The sequence below is a fragment of the Zosterops lateralis genome (assembly GCF_965231275.1).
Source record: "Zosterops lateralis genome assembly, chromosome: 17".
Lineage (NCBI taxonomy): Eukaryota > Metazoa > Chordata > Aves > Passeriformes > Zosteropidae > Zosterops > Zosterops lateralis.
The window spans coordinates 3,715,135-3,738,469 of NC_139777.1; the positions used below are offsets into that span (position 1 = coordinate 3,715,135).

A 23,335-nucleotide genomic window follows, 5' to 3' on the forward strand; every position below is an offset into this window, starting at 1 on the left:
AGACTGCCTCCAAGCCTTCCTTAAAATGCCAACTAAAGCAGCCAGGACAGCAGGTTTTGTGTGCACAATTCCTACATCACTCGAATACACGAAAGCTTTGGATACAAACCTTTGTTTTCAGGTTTAGAAAAACTAGGAGAAGTATCACTTGGCTTTATATTCTCCTTGTTTCCAGTTGCAGAATTTTGCCTCTGGTCCTGAAGCCTTGTATCTTTAGCTGGAAAAGAAATTACCAAAGTTATTCTCTTATACACAAGCCCAGCTGACCAAAGAGAGAAGGCAAGACAGAAACAGGAGAAAGATTTAACCATTTTTAACTTGAAAAACCTTTTAAGTTAGACATTTCCTGCTACCTAGTTGGTGCCTGGTATCTTCCCTCCCTCCCCCATCCTACTGTTACTGTCAAATGAAAATAAAACAAAACAATTAAACTCATCCATCTCATCATATACAAAACCTGAACAAACTATAGGCTGAACAAACTATAAACTTGGAGGCAATTATTTGCACCAGTCCAAGCTCTTTATAAAGAATGTTACAAAGATTTGAGAGTTGTTAGACATTTGACTGTGCTCCTGAATGTTGTTTTGTTTATTTTTTCCCATCGTTTTGCTGTGTTCAAAATAGTTCCTTGAAGCCAGTGGACACAGAAAAGAGGCAAAATCTCAGTTTGGAAAAAGAAATCCTCAATTAAGTCAGACACCTATAAACCAATGTTCCTTAAAGGCACAAGAAACTAAGCACAAAGATTTCTCAAAAAGCCTCTCTCACACCTTAGTTTAAAGCTGGAGAAATAGGAAAACTCAGAGTAGAATTTAACACATCCCAAGTTTCCCATCATTCAGCAAGCGGTTCTGCTCTTGCCTGGGCACATTCCTTGTCAGGAATTAGGGACAGGGAGCATTTGCAAGGCAGTGAGGGCCACTTACCTTCATTGGAAGGGGTGACTGCTCTGTTGGATGCAGGGCTGGCAGGTGTAGGAGAGGCAGCTGGAACAGGCATGGCAACAGATTCAGTGGGAATAGTACCAGGCTGAGGAGAAGGCAGAGCTGGTCCCATGGGAGTGCTGCTCTGCCTTGGAGACCTAGGCCTGTGTGTTTTAGGGGATAATCTCGGAACTAGAAACAAACAGGAAAAAGCAGTTATAGGATGAGCTTCCCCTCATCTGCTCAGCAGTTTGTTTTAGTTTTAAAATGGCTAAAAAACATGCTTTGAAACCACTTTTGTGAGGCATTATGTAGTAACTGAAAACCTGTTTACCTTTCAGGCACATCTCCTAGTTCTTTACAACGCAGCATTTCAGATTGTCCCCCAAAAATTTAGCACTGCCCTCTAATCCCATCAAAAATCTGCAAAATGCTTCCCCAAATCCCCAGTAGTACAACTACAACAGCTCACATTAACCCAGTTTCAGGCAGAACACAAAAGGTGGTCAGGTCTCCACACAAACAGATGTAAAATATTTTTTAAGAGGGCTGAAAAAACACATCCATTTTACAGTGTTCTCTTTTGGAGGTTTGCCAGCTGGAAGAAAAACAACACAGCCTATTGAAAAAAAAAGTGCTTTTAGGTATATTTTTTTGCCCCTTTGCTAAAGCAGTAAGGAGAGTTGTGTGTTCTTTGAACAGTAAGTTTTAGCTCCTGCTTCCTGCTCATCCCACTTGTGCTTTTTGTCACATATTAACTCCCAGTGAGTGAGCAGAAAGGCAGGTAAGTGGTTTAACAATCCTACTTGCATATGAATATATAATATATATTAATATATAATATATATTAATATACTATATATAAATTTAATAATACATAAACAGGGAAGGTGAATCACAAATAATGCCACAACAGAAGAGTTGAAGGTTTTTTTCACAAGGCAACAAATGAATGTGGGTCTAATTTATACCTTCTTTCTGAGAAATGTGTTCCCACTACGCTCCTCTAGAATTCTGCACTGCTAAAAAATACCCAAAAGGTACCTAAAAAGGACCAAACTATTGCTCTCTTGCCCTCAAGGAAACACTCAGCTCCTGACAGCCCACCAGAAAATGGCCTCAACTCAAGAGCTCCAGACTAGACCTGTGGCACAAGACTGAGCTTTAACTTTTAAATCAAATATTTTAAAAAATTATATTAACTGATTAAGAAGACACTCACTATAACTGCTCCTACAGTAGCCAAGAACAACATTACCACTTAAAATCCATGTAAATTTTAAAGGAGAAATAAATCCAGCTTAACTGAAGTATCATTTAATCTCTTAACACCAACCTCCCTCTACCCAAACACCTCCTTCATTTGTAAACCACAATCCAGCCACGCTGCCATAACCAAACTCAGGGATGCAGTGGCAAATCTCTAACTCCTCCAATAAATCCCCTAAAAATGAATCTTTTCAACAACTAATCCCCACACTTTTCCTTCTTTTTTCTTCACAACTAACTCTACAGTCAGGACAATACTGCACCAACTCTCACTCAGCTATCTGGGAACATCCTTCTCCCAACTCCAACCTTAGCCCAGTATTTGATTATTCAGAGAGCCTGAATTGCCTGGAAAGGCAGGATTCTGCTGAGCATTCCCACTCTAAGGATTCCCCCTGCAAGCCATCTGCAATAAGCCAAGCTTTACCTACCCCCACTGACAACTGATGACCACGTCCCACCTGAAGGGCTGCCTCGTGCCACTGCAGCAGTAGATGCTTCCCCAGGTGCATTATGAGATACAAATTCTAAGCCACTTGAAATTGTACCCCTACCAGTAGAGACTCTGTGACCTCGAGGGTGCCGTTGAGCCTTTGGAGACATCCGTGGAGGCCCTGAGGAAAAAAAAACAACCCCACACAATAAGTGCTTGATGTCCACCACCAGAAAACTCAAACATCTCTTCTTAAAAGTGCATTTAAATATTAAAACTCTCAATAAAGCAGCAATAAAATCAAGCAATTGGTGTTGATAGCCTAAAAAGGCCAAAGGCATTGGTCCAGCCAGGCTGCCAAGAATCATCACCTCCCCAGGGCAGCTCCTGGGTATTCAGAGGTTTTTATCAGCACTGAAATAGGTGTGCAGGGCCTGGATTTTAAATATTTCAATCCAAGCATCCACCACTGCCAGGTACAAGCCAAGCCATAAAGGTCAGTGGTGCAGCTGCCCCTGGATAAGCCCCAGTTCCAGGCTATCAAACATTTTTTCCAGAAAAATAAAAAATTCGCAGCGCTTTTGTCAGGTGGTCAGTTATCCCAACCATTTATAGTCACCACTGGCTGACCAATGCTCTTGGGGAATTTCAGCAGAGCATTCTCTGCAGCGAGGCTGAATTGCCTGCAGCAGGTCACAATTCATTTACAAGTCAGCAAAAACTGCAACTAAACAAGGGATTGTTATCCCAAGGTTCAAGTCATGCATGTTTAACACCACAAGCCAAAGCCGTAAGTGAATACAGGAATTCTGCACAGCCTGTACAGCTGCCACACCACAGTTATGCTCAAAACTAAGCAGCAATACAGTTCTTACATCCTAATAAACATTTTCTTTACAGGATTAGACTCAAAGGTTGATACTTCAAAAAGAAAAAACCGTGTGTGAACAGAATTTGGCTGATGGCAGTTCGTTTTTAACGTAGGTCAGTAACAAGATCAGGTTCAGAAAATGGCTTTTATGTTTCAGAAAAAAACCTTCTAAAATACCAAGTACCTCTCCTGGTTACATAAACCTTTAAATGTCAGCCTCTATTTTAACCATCTGAAGCCCACTTCAATGCAAATTTCACACAGGTGAGTATTTTAAAGAATACACATTTCCCAGGGATAACCTTGCAGCAGCAGGAATTAAACATTGCAATAAGCAGCAGTTCACTGCAGGCCTGACAAACCAACCACAAGTGCTAAGAAATAACTCAATTTTCAGGTGGATTCTCAGTTCCTTACTCCAGTAAAAATAAAACCCACAATAAATGGACAGTAGGCCAGACAGATGTGACTACCACCCACTTTTTGGTTAGGAGCATTTCCCAGTGCTCCTGCTCAGTCTGAGGGATCATTCCTCTCTCTCCCACGGCTCCAGTGGAGCCAGCTACAGCACCCACTGCAGGTTTCCAGGGAGCTCAGGATAACCACTTTGCATTTTCTAGGCTTGCAGGGTTTAACTTGCACTTGAAATAAAAATTATAAACCATGTTCCTTATTGTACCTTCCCAGGATAAATTTAGTTGGGATAATTCTGCATACAGCTACCAAAGACTCACAGGTCAGCCTTTCTCTGTGTATTATTGACTGCTAGGGAGCTGGTTTATTGTTCTGAATAAAAATTTCCTACAAATTCACCTTTGAAACAGCTCATCCTACTCCATTCCACAGTTTACTTCTCTGAATACTGCGTTTTTGTTATCATTATTGTCATTGGTTGCTATACAAGAGGTGATTCAATGATTTAGTTATGCTTTTTTTGGAGCAACTGTGTTAAAATTAGTATTTTATATAAATTTATAGTCCTAAAAATGCTCTCTCTAAAGTTATCATGTTTGCTGTTGGTTAATTTAAGACACTGAGCAGCGTTTACAAAGCTGAGTTTAATTTCATACCAAACTCGGGAAATTTCACAGCTTTCTTTCGTTTTTGTAAAGCTCTTCAAACCAAACAAACAAAACAAAAAAAAAACAACCAACAAACCACCAACCAAACCAACGAAACGAGAAAAAAAAAAAAAAAAGGTTAATAGAAATAGTCTGATAAACTAAAGTTAAACACAAATTACAGGTTAAGTAATGAAGAGGAAAAATAAAAACAACGACGACAACAACAACAAAAATAATAAAAAAAAAACAACTCTGGTCAATAATTAAAAAAAAAAAAAACCTCACGGAGGAGTTAAACAAAGACAAAAAAAAAAAATTAAAAAAAAAAAAAAAAAAAAAACATGAACAAATCTGGTATATATTGTACCTTCTGAAGACATGCGTTTAGGCATAGTAGAGACAGGAGCTGGAGAACCATGAGCAGAGGGGTGAGACGGGGGCCTGGAGGGCCGCGAGGGGGGCCTGGAGGGCGGCCGTGTAGGGGTGGCTGCCCGAGGTGGAAGAGAGTTGGGACCTGACTGGTAGCGAGAAGGTGGGCGAGAGGAAGGAGATGGGCAAGGCGATGGCCAGGGAACACCTGACAGAACAAATGATATGAAGGAAAGTATAAAAACTAAAGAAAAAAATTATGGGGGGTTTTGGGGGGGGGGAGGGGGGTGTGGGGGTAAGGGGTAAAGGGGAGTTCAACAGAAAAAAAAAAAAGTAAAATATGACAAAATGATTTATTTTTTTTTTTTTTTTTTTTTCTCCACGGTTTAACCCTTTGGGGATGGATTGAGGAGGTAATTGAGGAGATAAAAAGTCTCTGGAGGGTGGTTGGGTTTGCCTTGGTTTTTGGGTCAAATTGAAGTTGTGAATGTCACAGGCTCCCCAAAGGGTTAATTAGGATCTACAAACACTACTAAGGAATAGACAGTAAAGTTTGATCTGTTAGCCTGGCATACCAATGCTCCACAGCACCCAGCACTCCACAAGGTCCTTAACAGAGCTACCAGAGGTTCTCAAACAGCTGTTCACAAACAGTACTGACCACACAAACTGCTACTTTCAAACCAAATGATGAGTAAATATCCATCTAGGAGCTGGATCTTTACAAAAACCAGCGGTGTTCAGTGTCTGAATCCTGACATTTATGCCTTTATCACTTATCTGAGGTATTAATGGAGGATTTTAAACTAGGATGTAAGGCTCATGGTTTCCAAAGCAGAATTAATTGAATTTACAAGCCATTCTGAGTATTTTAGGCCTATGATGTTGATTCAGCAGAGTAACAGGGTGAGAGAAACCACAAATACTACAGACAAATTTCAAGGTTAGCATTGTTTGGGCAAGGCTCAGTTTGTCCATCCTTTACAGAGCTGACTCTGGCTTCAGAAAGGAAGTCTCACTTACCTTTAGATGATTCTCAGACTTCCTCTCCAGATAGATCACTTGAGTATTACACACTTTTCATTTATTCACAGCAATTTATTATTATAATAGCATTTTTAAATTCTAAAAAGAATGCCTTGAGGACAGGCCACTGCTGAAATCCATCTCCAGAAAATGGTGTTTGGCTTCTGCCAAATTCCTGCCATGCAGTGCCTACTGATGCCTGGTTAGAAATACTACCCATGTGTCCAGCAGAAAATACTCAAATACCCATTTGGAGGGAAGGCTTTGGATTCCTTTTCTCTAACACTGTTCTTGTTTTTCCCCCGCTCTCATTTTCATAAAATCAGCAAGTGGCTTTATTCTTTTCCAGAAAGGAAGAGAAGCTTCCTCTTGCCACAGTCTTTCACCAGGTGTCAGCACTGCTGCTCCTCCACACAGAGCTTTGCAGTGCTGATGCAGTTTTTCATCTTTAAATCCACACAGTGCACCATCATCTAAGACAGAGGTGTTTGAAGAGGAAAATAAATGACATTTCTGCTCTGCAAAGCCACGGACAGCACAGTGCAATGAGTGCTCCTCTGTAAGTTAATCCCAAATCAAATTCACATCCTCTGTGTTAAATGATGAATGCTAACCTGGTTTGTGGAACACACAGCCTAATCCCACACCATTTCAGCACAATGAGGAAATTATCTGCAGTGTTCTGAGGTACATCCATTTGGATTTCAGATACTTGCCTCCGTTAACTACTCTTTGATCTGCTCCAGAGTTAGGGCTGAATTCTGAAGTGTGGGATCCAGACCTTGAGATTGGTGGGCCTGATCCAGACTGGCCCATCCTCGGTGAGTTTTGTCTTCCACTTCCCCAGGACAGGACATCTCTGTTCCTCTGTCCAGGTGGAATGTATTTATTTTCTCTGAAACACAGCAAACTTCTATCAGTGCTGAGACACAACTGAGAGGCCAACAAAAAGCACCCCATTTTCTCTCTTTTTTTCTCCCATCAAGCCAAGGGGGAAAGTCTAAATAGTATCAGATGTTGACCCAACAGTCACCTTATGAATTGGCTTTTGAGAGTGGCCACACAGTCCACTTTATGAGCCCACAGGCACTGAAGGATTTAGAAGTAATGCCTGAAATTTTCCAGGACACACAGAAACCGCTGCCCTTTCCTGTAATTTGGGACGAATTCACCACGGTGACAGGTCAGAATGGGGAAGTTTGTTTCACTACAGAGATAATACAGGGCCAGGCAGAGGTGTCCAAGTCAGCCTGAGTGCCAAAACCAGCACAGGATTGTTTACACAAGGTTCCAAACCTAATCAGGCCTGCTGAAAAAGCCCCAGTATCAATGAGCAAACTGCTACAGTACCAAAATACCTCCATAATTTAAATAAAAATACTATTCATAGTGTACTCAAGTACCTAGTGTTCACACCATGTCCTTCTCTTTCATTAGCATTTCTCTGAACAGCAGTATATTTTTCTTCTTCTGTCCTTTCATCATTTTCCAAGGCAACCCGAGCTTTGTATTGGGCACTTGATTCAATTTCCTCTGCTAATTGAGTTGCTCTGGCTTCCCGTTTTAAAAACTCTTCTGAATTATCTCTTTCTAATGGCACCCTAAAAAGACAATGGAAAGGAAAAGAATCTCTGAAATGCATTCAAAAGCACAAAGGAGCTACAAAAATCACACAGTGTTAGTTCTAACCGAGTCAGGGTGAAAAAAAAAAAAATCTTGCTTCTAAGCCAGTAGACTTGCTGTCTTTTTTGCAGTATGAAATTCCTGGGCTGGTTTGATATTATGGACAAATTCAGGGTCATTTACCTGCCTAGAGAGCTGAGGTCAGGGTGCAGAACTCCTCCACAGGATTTGTAAAATCCCCAGTCCCTAAAGCTGTGCAAAGGCTCCAACTTTTAACATGGTTGAGAACAACAGGCATAAAAAGCCTCAGACTGCTGTTTACATAGGAAGCTACTCCAAGAACCAAATTTGAATTTTTTTTTTAGCTATTTACACATTGCCAGCAGACACAATCCTACTGAAATTAGAAAGTGACATCCTTAATCCTTTGGTAATTCTATTCCAGAGTTTCAGCTCTCTCAATTAAGAACTGCAGGAAAGATGGATAGAACACTTCAGAGCACAGGACCAGAAATTCCTGACTCATTTGTGAGTGCCAAGACCTCAATCCCACCTATTCCGTGTCTCTCTCTATGGCAGGCAATGGAATATTGCAAAAATCATCTCTTAGGAAAGCCACCAAGTCAAAATTCAATACATGAGCACTAAAACACTGAAAAAACTCAACCAGGGATGGGATCATACCTTGCACCTCCTTCTGCCACCCATTTTTGGGGGTTTATTTGTCCTAATTTTTGTGTCAGGTTTTAAAAAACAAATTTTCCCCCCTAATTTTAACTTCAAGTTGCAGAAGCTGTTCCACCACCCTCACTTCAGAATAAGCTACATAAAAATAGGGAACAGAGCTCATGCTCTGCTGGGCATTATAGAATCACTACTGCCCATATTTTGAATAATATAAAGAAGAAAACCAAAGAAAGTAGGTGGAGATACCAGCCAGGTATAAACTAATTTATGCAAAGTTGCTCAAGTGTTGGTGGCAGAACGAGGAAAACAAGTAGCTTTGCCAAATTCCAAGCCAGCACTCAGCTACTGCAGCACAAGTTTTTCCCCACATTTTCAGCCAATCTAAACATTTACTGGCCTTATCAATGGTAACTGCAAAAATATTCAGTAAAACTCCTCAGCATAAAGCTTTGGTTCAAATAAGATTTACAAGAATGCAAACCTGGTCCCAGGCCCCTCTGTTAATAACACAATAAAGGAGAACAGCCAATAATCCTCATTTATTTAAAGTGAGTGCAAAAAAATGAAGGGATGTATGGCAACCTCAAGAGTCAGGGAATGATTTCATGTTTTCTAACAGGCCATTAAAGATGAGAGAAAGGGGATGAACAGGATGACATTGTTCAGAACCCTGGTGAGGATCAGTACATCTGCTGGAACACAAACTTGTACCTTGATGCAATTTGACAAACTATACCTGCTACTGCTTAGCTCTAGGAAGAGAAAACAATCAAAAAATAAATCCTTTACAATCCTTCAGCTGCACATCTAAGCATTTAACTACACTGCTGCTCATCCCAGAGTTGGAAAATCAGGAAAAAGAGCTTCCCAGTTTAGCAGACTGATATGCAAAGCAAGTTGCTTGACTGGGGTGGGGGAAAAAAAATGGAATTAATTTAAAGCCACCTTCATGTTTTTAATCTGTTTCCATTAATATCCAGAAAGCAGAAAGATGGAAGACTAAAGTTCAAAAGTACAAAAAGTACTTAGAGCAGTGAAGGGAAGGAAAGAACAGCTTCCCCAGGATTCAAACATAAGCCGATTAGGACACTTTGATTATCACCATGTTACAGGTCCAATTGCACAAAACAGAGCAATCAGATTGTTGAACCAGAGACCTGTAGACAAGTTCAACACACACACAGAGAAAAAAAAAAAATCAAAATATTCACTGCCATTCCTTGATATTCCAAAAAAAAAAAAAATCAGTTTCTGCTTCGGGGGTTAAAAGAGTGGGGAAATACTGAAGCCATTTCACAATGGCTGTGAACATCTGCAGTCCATTTGTGTTGCAGTGAACATTATAGCTGCAGACCCTGGGGAATAAATCACTGCCAGAGTAGCCAGAGCAGCCTTTATACTACTTCTATATTCCAGTTGTTATTATATTTAAATAAAACTTCAGTTTGGAGCTGCACAAGTCTGCTAAACAAGCCATCCCCACACACAACCCCCACCCTGGTTATCAGCAGCTTTTCAGCATTCCAGTATCTTCCAGATCAATTGTCTCAATAAAATCAGGATTTAGCCAAACTGCTCTGCTAGGTTAAACAAAAGCTATAGGTATAGCAGCTACATACAGACTAATTCACAGCTTTCCACTCTATTCCTGGAAGTTTCTGCAAGAAACAAGCCTTATTGCATGGCTAAATTCAGAAAAACTCTGCAATGGGAATGAGCTGTGCCCATTTAAGGGAATATATAAAGATTTCTACATCTAACTATTCACAGAAAGCTGGCAAGGTTTCTTAAGCACCATTCATTCATTGCTTTTGCAGTTATTTGATTCCACAACTTCAGAAACTATGCAAAACGAGCTGCAGAATATAAAGTTTGTCAAACCAGGGAGAACATTCAATACAAATCTAATAACAAAATATTTTGGAACTTACGTATAAGAAGATAAACTGCTGTCATAAGTTGACACTACACCATAATTTTCTTCATTGTAACGAAACATGTCATTGGGATCCCATCCATTAGACTAGAAGAAAATGATGCTTGTTTTTCAAAATGACACTGGAAACACATTCCCTTCAAATTAAGGGCTGATGGCAGAAGTTAAACCTTCTGCCCTTTTTCCTGGGCCTATGAATTCACTGTCCAGATAACAGAGTTATTAATGCCACAGTTTATTTCAGGGAGCTTTGTTCATCAGCTGCACAGATTCTACCTTCAAAATCCCTTTTATTTTTGTTTGTTGTGAGTCTTTGTATTGTTTTTATGAGGTGTTTGTTTTTTTGTTTTTTTTTTTAAGTATATGCTCACTCTGTACTAGAAGACTACTGGCTAGCAAGACATACATAAATACATTAATATCTTTTTTGTCTTTTCCTAAAAATGCAAATTAACACTTGTGAAACTTTTTCAAAAGCACTGATGAGGCATCACAGGCAGAAGACTCCTGTTGATCTGCACAACTCCCTCACTTTAGTAAAATTGTTATCACAGCACTCAAGCACAACAATAAATGGTTTGAATATTTTATAAAAGCACTGAGAGCATTTGAGTATTCCAATAAATCTCAGCTCTACGGTATGGACACCAAAACTGACAGGAGAATTGTTCTATCCAAAGTTAATATGCTCTAATCAGTAACATTATCTCCTTGAACACCACTGCAGGCTGAATACCTGGCTACAAGAATTTCTGCTTGAGGAAAAGCTGTGATATATGAGGACACGGCATTTGAGGCCATATTCTTCATCTAATGATTCATAATCTGAGACTGTCCCTGTGCTTGGGTCAGGCTTCCATCAATTCCCTCCATCTGCAGCCCAGGGACACTTAGCTGAGCACAATCTCCCCATAATTTCCAAGAGCAATGACAGTCAGACAGGAATGCTCTGATTAAACATCAATCACTTTGGAGCATTGCTGGATTTGGAGCCCTTAACAAAAGCTGCTTTTTGGCTGCAGGAGTCTAACACAGCTCTTACCACAGCAGCTGCCATTGATCAGAATTTACCAAAAGTGCCATTTGAAAGGCAGCTATTCTCAATCAGATCGTTCCAAAGGGCTGTGGCAGCTGCTGCCAAAGACTGAACATCCACCAGCACAATGCAGGACAGCAATTTTGCTCCTCCAAAGCTCATTACTGCATTGAAATTAAGGAATTATTTCAAGCCATGTCCAGGGAAACAGCTCGTTTTCTACTGATGGGCAGAGATGATAAAAAGCATCACTTACGACATCGGTCTCCAGCGCCTCCAGCTCCTCGGAAGCCGTGTTCTCTCCTCCATCCCATGGCTCCAGATCCTTCTCCTTGTGTTCTCCATTAACTTTAGCACTGATGGCTGAATCAGTAAAAGCATCTGCAACAACAGTGGGGAGGGATGGGACCAGTGAGACCAGTTTGGGTAAGTTGGCACACTGGTTTTTATCTGAGGAGCAGCTGAATCACAGGCACAGTATCATCATCATTCCTCTTCTCTTGGAGCTGCTGGATATCAGAAAGGTGCTCACTCTGTACTTTTACTCCATGAAAGTACAGACTAACTTCTCCCATATCAGAAAATAGAATTATTTTTGGTGACTTTAAAATATTTTCTGCAATTACATGTATATTTGGGGGAGAAAAAGAGAAAAAAAAAAGACAAAACAAGGATCTTTATTCCTCCAGAAAACACAAGACTTATGTAAAATTCTCTTCCAACCAGTCCACACAACTCCACACCACAATAGTGTACAAATATAAAAAAAGCAGGAAAGCAACTCCCTAAATGAGCAAAATACAATTTTCCTTTCAAATATCCAAATTTCTTCTATTTCCACAACTCCTGAACACACCAACAGAGCAATTATCCAACAGCTTGGTGCACCCATTTCCTGTGACATGAACACAGGGCTCTCCTCTCCTGCCACAGCTTTTCCAAGCAGCAGCTTATCCAAATCACACAGAAAAAAATTCAGGAACTCTCTGCTTTTTGTTCTCAACAACATAAGAAAATAAACAACCAGCGAGTCTCTTCTATTGTTTATAAAATATTATAAAAACATCAAAAAATGAAGATCACAAACATGTATTTTGATTTGTTCATGTTTCATTCAAGCCAGACTTAAGAAGGAATAATACCAGAGTATTATTGTAAAAATATTTCTAAAGCCATTCACCAAGGAAGCCAAGCTTTTGTATTTATAAGCAACTAGATCTCAGAACTACATGCAGCACTTTAAAAAAATCAAATAAGCTTGTTATAAGCTCATAAATAAATAAATCAGCCTAAGATAAATAAGTCTTCAATCCAGAATTTCCTATCATCATTCCACTGATAAAATAAGGAGCAAACATTTCAGACCTTTAGAAAAGATGAAATCAAACCACCAGGCAATGCCAGATAAGGAAAAACGTGGCCTAAATTAACTTCTGGCAAGACCTAAAAATTTGCCTAAAAAAAATAAAATGAACTTTAAAGCTATTATGAAAAGAATTCCCAACATATGCAGTTGGACACTGATGTAACAGCTTTTACACAATCACTGAAGATGCTTTAAAGAGAGACTGCTGACAGTGCTTATTATTCCTGTTTTACCCAATCTCAGTGAAATTCTGCACATATGTTGGATAAAACTTCACTGTGCTTGGTGTCTCTAACGACAGCCAGCACTATCCCATGAAATGCTCACAGAAACAGCTTTAAAAATGTACTTTATTATAATATATACTATAGATATGTGTTAAAATGTCATCTGAAACTACACAGGAACACAGTGCTACAACTCATGGTTAAGTAGTAGCTAAAGAGCAAATTTTAAAGAATTTTTAAGAATGGAAATTCTGCATTTACTTTGTCAATACCCCATGGCTTAACTCAGATAAACCAGTGCTGCTCCTGCCTCAAATATCATTAATTCCATGTTTTATTTCTGCTCAGAAATAAAACATATCTTGGGACATTTTACATCAGATCCAAGTTGGAGGCTGTTTTATGTCTTTTAAGAAACTGAAATTTGTTTCTGCATCTCTGGGAGTGGAGGGAGCCCCTCTTCAGTGAGATTAGATAAATATGAATTTATCTAATGATTTATCTGCTGATGGCAGCACCTGATGAAGGCAATCTGTGTTTCAGAAGGGTGTTCCCTTAATTTCTATTAAATTCCTCCAGGCAAACTCCACACAATTGTGCCATTTTGGATACTGTGAATAAAATACCAGCTTAACAAGACTCATCTACTCAACCCACTAATTTTCTTATTTAAACAGCCACATAAACATTCAGAAGAGCTGTTATTGTAATGATACAGATGGAAAAAACACCCAAGTCAAAACAAAAACTCCACTATCAGCAAGTGCTACAGGTCTCAGTAGGATGTGTGCAGTCACTGCTGAGTTTCTCAGTAAATCCAAAATATCACAGGGCACAGGAAGCTCCACTGCTCTGTGCTCCTCTCCCATTTTACAATTAAAGTCACAAGTGAGACTGTGCCTGTTTAACCTCTACAACTCAAAGAAAGTCCAAAGACAGGAGAAATTCAAGCTACAAAGGCACTCCCAGTCAGACAACGTGGTCTCAAGAGCATCCCAGGCGAAGTTTAAATGCAGCAGGATGGTACCTCAAGGCACAGATCAGTATTTCCCTGGAACAAAGAGCAGGGCAGGCACAGGGCAGAGCAGAATTAAAAACCCAGCAAAGCCTCTACCAAAATTAATCAGCAACAAAATTGAGAATGAATGTAAAAAACTCTAAAAATAAAGAGTTTAGAAAATAAAAATGTGAGTCTTAAGATGATTAATAAAGTAGAAAGTAAAGCATGAGCTGCTGCTACAAGTGCTGAGTGGCAGAGCAATGACTCTGACAAGACACTGCACAGGCTCAGCTTCCCCCTTATCTGGTGCTTCTTATCTCTGAGCTGTTGAACAAGCAATTCATGACACCTTGACAAGGCCAAATTTTTAATCAATCCCTTTTCTACACGGTAAAAGCAGAGTTAAAGATCAAATGGAACCTGGTGAAACAAGGGGCTCAGGCTGTAACACTCAATTAGCCCCCATTGCTCCTGTACCTGCTTAATGTGACATTTCCTAAGCAGAGGAGTTGGGTATCAAAAACCTCGTTTTAAAGCCTGGTAAAAAATGATGAAATCATTTTTCATGAATGGAAAAAAAAATAAAAATCCCAAGTAGAACTCTGTGCAATGGAAATTCATATTAAGACAAATTAAAAAGACACGTTCCGTGAAAAACTCAGCTGGGGCAAATTCTTCAAGTGTGTGCTGCTAAATGAGTTAAAGAAAAAAGTGCCAGAACAGAGCAATTAAGAGCTCGGGTTTAATTAATTTCAATGTCTAACATGCTTGTTTTCACAAACAGATTTTGGTGAAGAGCACAAATGTGCAATTAAGTGCCAGTCTGCAGTTGAAATGCCATTAAACCAATCAGTGTTACGTGCCAAAGGTGCTGATGCCACTGACTGAAGCTTTGATCAAGTCAAAGTAAACTGAGGCTTCACCTTAAAGGTTTCAACAGTAAACTCTGATTTGTTTTGTAACTGCTTCCTACTGATTTGAAACATTAAAACCAGTTACCACCGGCTCTGCAGAGCCAACATTTCCTTCCTTTGTTCATAAGATGCCTTCTGCTATTCCCCTTGCAACACTTTCTCTGGAAGGATGCCACTTTCAGAGCTAATTCAAGGAAAAACTTAAATAGTCAATTCTCTTCTGCCTTTCTTTTCATTGGATTTGTAGTATTTTCCTCAGCGTGCCAAGAAACAATAAAAACATTGCAGAAGTCTTTTACTTTACCAGTAAGTTATGATGTTTGAATTGTCTTGTCTTTAAAGAGAAGCCAAGAAGGCAAAAAGCTTTACTGAAATTTGAATCCCATGCAAACCAGCTCTGTGTGGACTGATCAGTGTTCAGAGCTCCAGGAAACACTTTTTGTGTAGAATCAGGAGAAACAAAACCTCCTGCATCAATCAGGAGCCCAAATCACCCAGCAGCAGCAAGATCTCAGCACTCAAAGGTGAAGCAGAAAGATGTGATAATACTAATGTACAGCCAAGGATTTCAGCCTGCACTGAGAGCGGTTTTTTAGCAGCTGATTTCCACTGCACATAGAGAAATCAGTGTCAGTCCCTCTTTAAAAGCAGACAGAACAGTCTGAAAGGGGGATGATGGATATAATACAGCTTCACCTGAGTTTTCCAGGGTATGTTTCATTCATCAGCCTGCCTGTACTGCAGCAAACCTCAATTTTGCAGAGAGAAACCCTCAGGTGGCTCCCTCCTATTCCTCTGGAAGCCAAACAAGCTCCAGGAGCTGCAAGGTCTGTGCAGACTGACAGAGCTGCAAATTAGGGCCCAGGAAGCAGGGACATATTGATTTTCTTGAACATTAACAGCCACAACACCCCTCTCTGCACAGACCTATCCATTTTTTTCTCCCAACCCTCCCAATTTCTGCAATCTGGGCAGACCCCAGCCTCTCTCCATGGGTGCCTCTGAAGGTGCAATGTCATGTTTGGCACAAACCCACGTGTGCTGCTCCCAGTTCCACCCCCCAGGCCTGCACTGGTGTTCCCTCCCCTGAACTCTCTGGGTGGGTTATCAGCTCCCTGCCCCAAAGCTGCAGGGCTGTGATAGCACTGGGAGCTGCCTGGCAGGCTCTGGCAGAGGCTTTTCACACACAACTCTATTTTCCTTCTTCTTCCCATCCCATTCCCTTTCTCCCCACCTGCTGCTCTGTCCCATTCCTCTTCCAGTCTATTTTTTTCATAATGCACAGAACATCTCTGCCACTCAAACCTGAGGGTGAACCAGAAGATCCAGACCCACAGTCTGGAGCCCATTTGCCCACATCCCTCCAGCCCAGCAGGGAACAAATGCCAAAATAAAATCCGTAGATACTTATACTGAACTGGGAGATCAGGATGCATTAAAACTTTCAAAGCAGTATCTTCTGCAGAAATTTATTTAGTTCAAGGGCTCCACAAAAGTCTAGAAGTCTCCTACAGGGTAAGAAACTACACAGAGAGGATCACAGAATATTCTGAGTTGGAAGGGACCCACAAGGATCATCAGACTCCAGCATCCCTCTCCCAATGGAGAGCTCATGAAAAAAAACTTTTATTTAACTATGATTTTAAAGCCTTTCCAACCAAATATTTCCAAATTCTCCTCACTTATCTGTGAAAACCAAAAACCATTGAGGGTTAGACAGTTTAAAAGTCTCTGTTCCTAGGTAAGTGTAACTAGAGCATCAAGGAGGGACAATTCCCTAAACAAGGAACACCAAATCCTGAGCCAGGAGTTCAGAGTCAGTTTTCACTCTAAATCATCCAGTACCACGGAAATTTGGGTTTATTTACAAGAACAAAAGGCCAGCAGTTCCTCCGTGCACATTCATAAACTTCCAGCCTTTTGAATCCTTGCTTATTTAATTTCCCAGGAAGCAGAAAGTCCCTCATTGCTCTAATTTAAAGGTGTCATCAGAGACTGAGTTACACTTTCAAGTGTCATTTCCAGATAATGTATTTTTGAGACAAAATGGAAAGCAGATTAATTCACCCACTCTGAGTTATCAAGTTCTGCAGCCTTCCAGTTTATCTTGCTCCAAGTCTTTATGGCTTTATTTCAGCTCTCCAGTATTTAAGAGATTTAGACTCAGTCATTCCACCTAATAAAGTGAACTGAGGGACTGTTCAACCTGAAACAGTCATTTTCCTCTAGAAAATGTCCATTGAGCAATTATTCCTAGAAGCAGTAGTATATTCCTCATTCAGTCTGCTCAAAATCTATGAAAATTGGGTGAGGGAGAGCCCAGTTTGCATTTACATTAAAGTGATGTTCATACCAAAGCCATTATAAAACAGCTCTCATGTAATTTAAATTCCAAGTCCCATCCAGAACCTGGAACTTATCTGCATTTCAATGCTGCATTTGCTCTGACATTATGCATCATCATCTGGGGAAAAGCAAAAAATTCCTTGAAACAACAAACCCTCTCATTCTGCAGCTTTAAATCAGGCAAGAACATCCACAGGTACAAAAACAAGGCAAAGAGAGAATTTTTCATTAAATGTCCTCAGGTCCCTACACATCTCTAAGTTCCTGCTAATGGGAATAAAACCTGAGTTCCAATAACCACTGAGCTCCTGTGACAGTTGTTAATCAACCTGTAAATGTACAGAGACAAATTCATCTCGTGCCATAAAAACCTGTGTATTTCCTTTTATTCCTTATCCCAGCAAATCAGCAACATCTCAAGCATAAAGACTCTGGAGATTTGCTGCCCAAAACCAGAGAAATCTGCAAAGGAATAGAACTGACTCATGAGCTCTTAGGTTCCAGAAAAATAATCAGGGGCTTGGAGGTCAGACATTAAAAGTATGAAGACTGAAAAATTGTTTCATTTGAACAATTTCAATGTCTTCAAGATTTGAACTTGTCTGTCACCTTCCTGTATCTTGAAAAGCTTTACTACAGGTCTACAAGAATTAAGGGAGAAATGAAAACACAAATAGAGGATTTAAAAAGAATTTTTAGCTTTGTTTACAGGAGTATTTATAGAATATTTCTATGAATGCATGAACACACAGAAGTTGCCTCAGTATAGACTCTGTATATCTCAACTCTGAGAAATAATCTTTTCCCAAAGTGTTTCTGTATTCATGGATTCTTGTATAACACTTAACACAGAAATTTAGAAAGACATTACAAAAAATGTGTCTGCCTCCCATAGAATCTATAAAAAAATCTGTAAAAACACTAAGGCTTTGCTTTCCACATACCAAACCAGCTACTCAAGTTTATTTTTTTAATTTCTGATTTCACAAGGTGCTGAAGTTTTTGCACTCTTTAAGAACTACGAATCCAAACATGAACTTGAGCATTTGGATCCTAAAGCATCTACTTAAAAAAAAACTATTTTTTTTGAATTATAATCTTAAAACGTTTAAAAAAATTAAAACAAAATATACCTCTTCTGGCATAATTGGTATCCATATCCTTAAAATGCACCATAACAAAGTCTGAAGACTTGAACAAGATACTCTCTAGGATGTCCTCCCGCTTTGGCCCCAAACTGGATTCTGCAGTTTTCCGATGAGCAGCATCAACCACTAAATCACACTGTGGGAAATACAAACACAAGGCACTGCTTCACTGCAAGGTCATCCCTTCAAAAATTTCACATATTTGCAAAAAAAAAAAAAAAAAAAAAAATAGGTATCTGCAATCTGCTTGTGTAAATCTAGCATGGACAGTAAAAATACTTTGCAGAAAATATTCAAATTTTAATTGAATGTTGGTTATTTGGTATTAGGAATTTTCATAATAGAGAAGAGTCAAAATATAAAGAATTACCTTAGGACTGTAGGTTTTAAAAACTCCTTCATATATACCACCATTTTTCACCTGTACTTCACATTTGGATCCCTAGAATGAAAGAAAAATGAAAATATAACTTTCTACCAACATGACAAATGACATTACAGTGATTTTCTTAAACATGTGTTTTTACATAGGTCCAAAGTGTAAAAATACAGCTCAGTTTTTATCCAAATCTCCTCATTCAGCATCTGCCCTTTTATAAATACACTGCTGTGCTCTGCAAATTCAAATAGCTGGGTGTGTATGGGCAGTTCTGAAGGGATTTAAGATATTCACTGGAGAATATTTGGTTCTCACAAGACTCTTGACCAGTTAAAACACATAAAGAAGGTTTTGTGCAAACCCCAAATCTGTGCCTGTGTGGGTACAAATAAGGATAAAAGCTTGTCCTGGCCTCAAGCAGATGTGGGACAGTCTGCTTTACTTCATTTTGCCATGTCAGGGCTTCCCTAAAAATCTTGGGAGAAAGGTTTCTAATCCCTGCACATTTTATTTATCCAGAACCTCTCTAAAGACAGGAAACTCAAAATACAACCAGTGCACCTAAGAAATCTGCTGTACCTCTGTGAATTAAACCTTTCCAAGCCTAAAATTTCTGTGATTCTTTAAAGCTCAACCTTTTAAACTCAAAAAGAGTTTAAAAAGTTTAATATTCACTGCTTTATATTACAATTAGTGCTTTAGTTAACAATTCCCTCTCACTATAGGAACAATTATTTCAAAGATGAAGACTTACAACAACTGATGTGAGTATGTGAACCATTCTCATGTTTGCATAGATGCCATCAAAAGAAATCTGAAAAATAAGAAAGTCATCATGAATATTGAAATTCCAAAAGCCAGAGCACCCAACCCAACCCAGGCTTTCATCAATACATAGAAAATCTCAGAAACACTGGGTTAAAATCATACTCAGGCAAGATACATGGAATGTTTATTATTAATTATTAACATTAAACATGCCAGGGGAGATTTTCAGAGGGGCCCGGACTTTTCTCTGACCAGTTAAAGATCTAACACCCTCCCAAACAAGCTAAAAACCCCAGGAGAGCCCCTAATGTCAATCCATTTAGGAAATTCTATGGCTGGCTGGGTGCAGCTGATATGGACAGATTTCAGGGATGTCAGCAGGGCTTTGTTTTTAAACAAAAAAAAAAAAGCCCTGCTGGTTTTAAGAACCATCAAGAGAATAAGGCACTTGCAGTGCTGCAGAAGCAAAAAGGTGTTTTCAGGCCTGCTCAATCTCATCCTTTCATCTCCCAGCCCTGATTACACACATTAACAGGAGCTAAAGCCATCAAATTGTGGAGTGCCAAATTGCCACAAACCCTGTCATTAATTTAGTCCAAAGTAACTCAGTGCAGCACCAGGACCTGCAATCCTGACTGGGAGAGCTGGGCAGGTGTCCCCAGGCTGCTGGAGGACAGATTCACCTCAGTGCAGGTGTTTTGTTGCAATACCTGGTATCTCTTCATAAGAGATGCTACAACAGTTCTTGGGATCTCACTACATTCTGGGTTTTTCAACTGAAAACATATTTTTAACTGTCAGCCACTTTCCTGGGCTGAACAGACAACTTTAGGGACACTCCTGTGCTCAGCAATCAGTACCCAGCACATAAAGGCCAGAATTTGGGGATGTTTAGTGTTTGCCTGTGACCTTTTCCACCAGTTTTCCTCAAAGCTTCTTTAGTTTTCCTCAAGTGTCTTGGTATCTTCAATAAACATTTATGTAAGCAAACTGCAGTCCTTTTAAATCTTCCTGCTTCTGCTCCATTCCCCAAAAATAGGCATCTTTGAAAACCAGGCCAGCAACAAATTGGCAAATATTTGATTAGTGAAGTTCAAAGATTCACTCTTTCAATCGAGATCCATGTATTTAGCCCTGATAAAATGATGTTCTGCAAGTCAAGCCACATCTATACTCCAACAATACACAGCCTTGAGAACAACTGGAGCTGCACATTGGAGCTACTGAGAATAATGGTTCAGCAATTTTACAGCAAAGATAAACAAAGTAGTTATTTTTATTTCATTAAATGCTGCCTTAACTGTCATCTGTTTAAGGGTGAAACCAATGTCAGAATTTTTTAATTCAAAAAGCATTGCCTTAAGTTAAATGTTATTTATATTTACAGCTGTAAATTGCAAGAAAATGTAGAATATTTATATCGGTGCAGTCAAAAGTTTAAGTGAACCTTCCTCTCTTCATTCTCCCAGGGGACTTAAATGAATTTGAGATGCTACTCTTTAGAAAATTGTATCTCACTCTAAAGTATCCACCCACAATGGTATCCCAAGGAAAAAAAATGGAGAGAATATTCCAGTATCTGCCATTCTTATAAGTTGTTTCCTTCTTCTCTGCACTGGCCCAAAGAGGAGAAACCACAAACTTACCGTAGGCTGAGGTGGTCCTTTGCCACTGCTGCGGCCTCTGCAATTAAACACACACATGGGATATGATTAAAGAACTGCTCCATTTCCTACCAAGCAAGAATTCCAAACCCAGCTTAATCCAGAGCTGAAAATGGGGTTGGGAAAACCAGTGTGCCCAGAGAGCAGAGGCTGAAAAGGACCCACTGGGTTTATCTCCAACCTGCTGATCTACCAAGTGCCATCAGCAGGCAGAGGGTTACCTCTGATAAATTAAAGGACAAAATTAAGAAAATACTAAACAAAAGAACAATCCTGCAACTAAAGCAAATCCCAAAACTTTACAGCACACAAAACCAGGACCCAGATCAGGCTCAAGCCCTACACAGCAGAGGGTCCCTTCCTTGAGCCAGGAGGCTCCAAACGTTGTCACTGTGTCAGATTTGGGCCACCCAAACTACTGACCCTGCCACAGAGGCCACAGAGGAGCCCTGACTGTGAGGCTCTACCTACAGAGCTTATTTTCAACTGCTCTCACAACCCTACAAACCCAATAATTCTTGTCCACTGTTCCAAAAACACCAGCTCCTCCTAATGCCAATTTGTCACTGTGTAGCACTCAGAACACCCAGGACACTGGGAAGGGTCAGTCTGTGTCCTCCACCTGAGCCCCAAAACATCCCTGCAGCTAAAAAAGTCCCCAACAGCTCCAATTCTTCAACTCCACTGGTGTGTCTTAATTTTAAGCTCCTCCCTTGTACCAAGAAGTCCTAGTTTCAAATACTCCTCATAGTGATTTAGATTTGTGTTATGACTTCAGGAGCGCTCACTGTAACGTGAGGCAAAAATAAATCTTCTGTTCTATTAAAAAAAACCCTCGATTTTTTAAATAGACTCACCTTACTGACACACAACCATTTCAATAAAGACACCTGAAGAATCGTGCCTGGTATTACCTAAACAACACTGAAATCTAAATCCAACTGGATGTCACACAATCGTGGAATGGCTGGGGTTGGAAAGGACCTCAAAGATCCATCCTCATCCCATGGGCAGGGCCACCTTCCTCTAGACCAGGTTGCTCAGAGCTCCTGAACACCTTCATTAGATGCCAACTGCATTTTAATGCTTTTAAAAACACTAAGGTGGGTCTGAATACATCCTACCCTTCCCTCAAATAACTGGCCTGTATAAAAGAGAGGTCCCAGGGTGGTCAAAAAATCAAAGGAACTTCTCTCTGTGAACATAAATAACCCTTCAGTAAATTCTGCCGAAATAAGCAAAGCCATCAGAGAGCCATGAAAGGCCTTAATGAGGAAAAAATGAAAAGCCACTAAACCATCACCTGCCTCATTTCCAACAAGGTTTTGCATCAGAACTGTGGTGTGAGAGCATCACACTGCTGGGGGCACTGGCTGATGGCAGAACTGCAGATTTGGGGCGCCCAGCAGGTATTTTCAGGATATTGCAGAGTGCTAATTTCACCAAAAAAGCTCTAATGCAAATAACCTTTATTTAACTACCCATCAGCCTTAACTTTCCATAGGGCAGCTTCACAATATGAGGCTTGCTCTGGAGCAAATGTCACCATTCACCAAATTTGTTAAATGGCCTCTGAGAGAACTGAAGCCTTGTGAACCTGGAATAGCATTATTGCATAATATTCAATCCTTCTCTTTCTGAAAGTCATTTCACCAGATGTGGAACCCCCACAGAGGAGGCACAGGCCAGTTTGATTTGTCCTTCTACTGCTATAATCAAAAATGTGACCATCATGTTCACTCACGGAACTTGGCCGAAGTCAAACAATTTTACCAGTTCCGTCTGCTGCTCTCATAGATTTTTAGAAGATCCTCCTTCCTCATCAGCTACAGATCAAAAGTGAAAGAGTTTCGTGTCTTTGCAAGGGAAACCACTCCCATTTTTAACGACGAAGTATTCTTAGACCTGAAATAACTGGGTTGCTAGACTGGGCAGAAAGTTTGGAGTCTTCCCTCCAAGCATCAACCCAAGTGTTCCAGATTTTCCATCTCTCACCACATTTCCAAAATTACTGTTCCTGCCCACATTTCTTCAAGAAACAAACTGATTGTGCACATCCACATCAGCAAGAAGTCCCAAGGTCTACATCAGCCAAGAATTAAAGCAGAAATTCTCTGCTCTATCAGGTGTCTTTATAGATCTGACCTCTTGTTTTCCAACTACAACTGTTAATCACAAACCACTGGAAAAAACCCAAACAAAACACATTCACCAAGATGAAAAAAAGAAATGTGTTTACCAATCCTACCAGTGCAACAATTTAGCCAAAACTGTATCTTATGC

At 39.9% G+C, this 23,335-nt stretch overlaps 1 protein-coding gene across 9 annotated transcripts in view; it reads right to left on the reverse strand.

Moving 5' to 3' along the window:
* The window catches only part of ATXN2 (ataxin 2), a gene marked incomplete at its 5' end in the record, with an annotated part of 49,669 nt that overhangs the window by 21,749 nt on the left and 4,585 nt on the right, over positions 1–23,335 (reverse strand). For 5 of the 9 annotated variants that reach the window (XM_083873592.1, XM_083873588.1, XM_083873590.1 and 2 more), the window contains 12 exons: positions 110–217; positions 930–1,118; positions 2,627–2,809; positions 4,931–5,140; positions 6,675–6,853; positions 7,362–7,559; positions 10,200–10,291; positions 11,497–11,621; positions 18,227–18,377; positions 18,612–18,683; positions 19,375–19,434; positions 21,035–21,071. In XM_083873592.1, coding sequence (XP_083729718.1) covers positions 110–217; positions 930–1,118; positions 2,627–2,809; positions 4,931–5,140; positions 6,675–6,853; positions 7,362–7,559; positions 10,200–10,291; positions 11,497–11,621; positions 18,227–18,377; positions 18,612–18,683; positions 19,375–19,434; positions 21,035–21,071 — 1,604 coding nt within the window. The remainder of the gene's footprint in view (positions 1–109; positions 218–929; positions 1,119–2,626; positions 2,810–4,930; positions 5,141–6,674; positions 6,854–7,361; positions 7,560–10,199; positions 10,292–11,496; positions 11,622–18,226; positions 18,378–18,611; positions 18,684–19,374; positions 19,435–21,034; positions 21,072–23,335) is intronic. The other 4 variants (XM_083873593.1, XM_083873594.1, XM_083873596.1 and 1 more) reach the window with 4 other exon arrangements.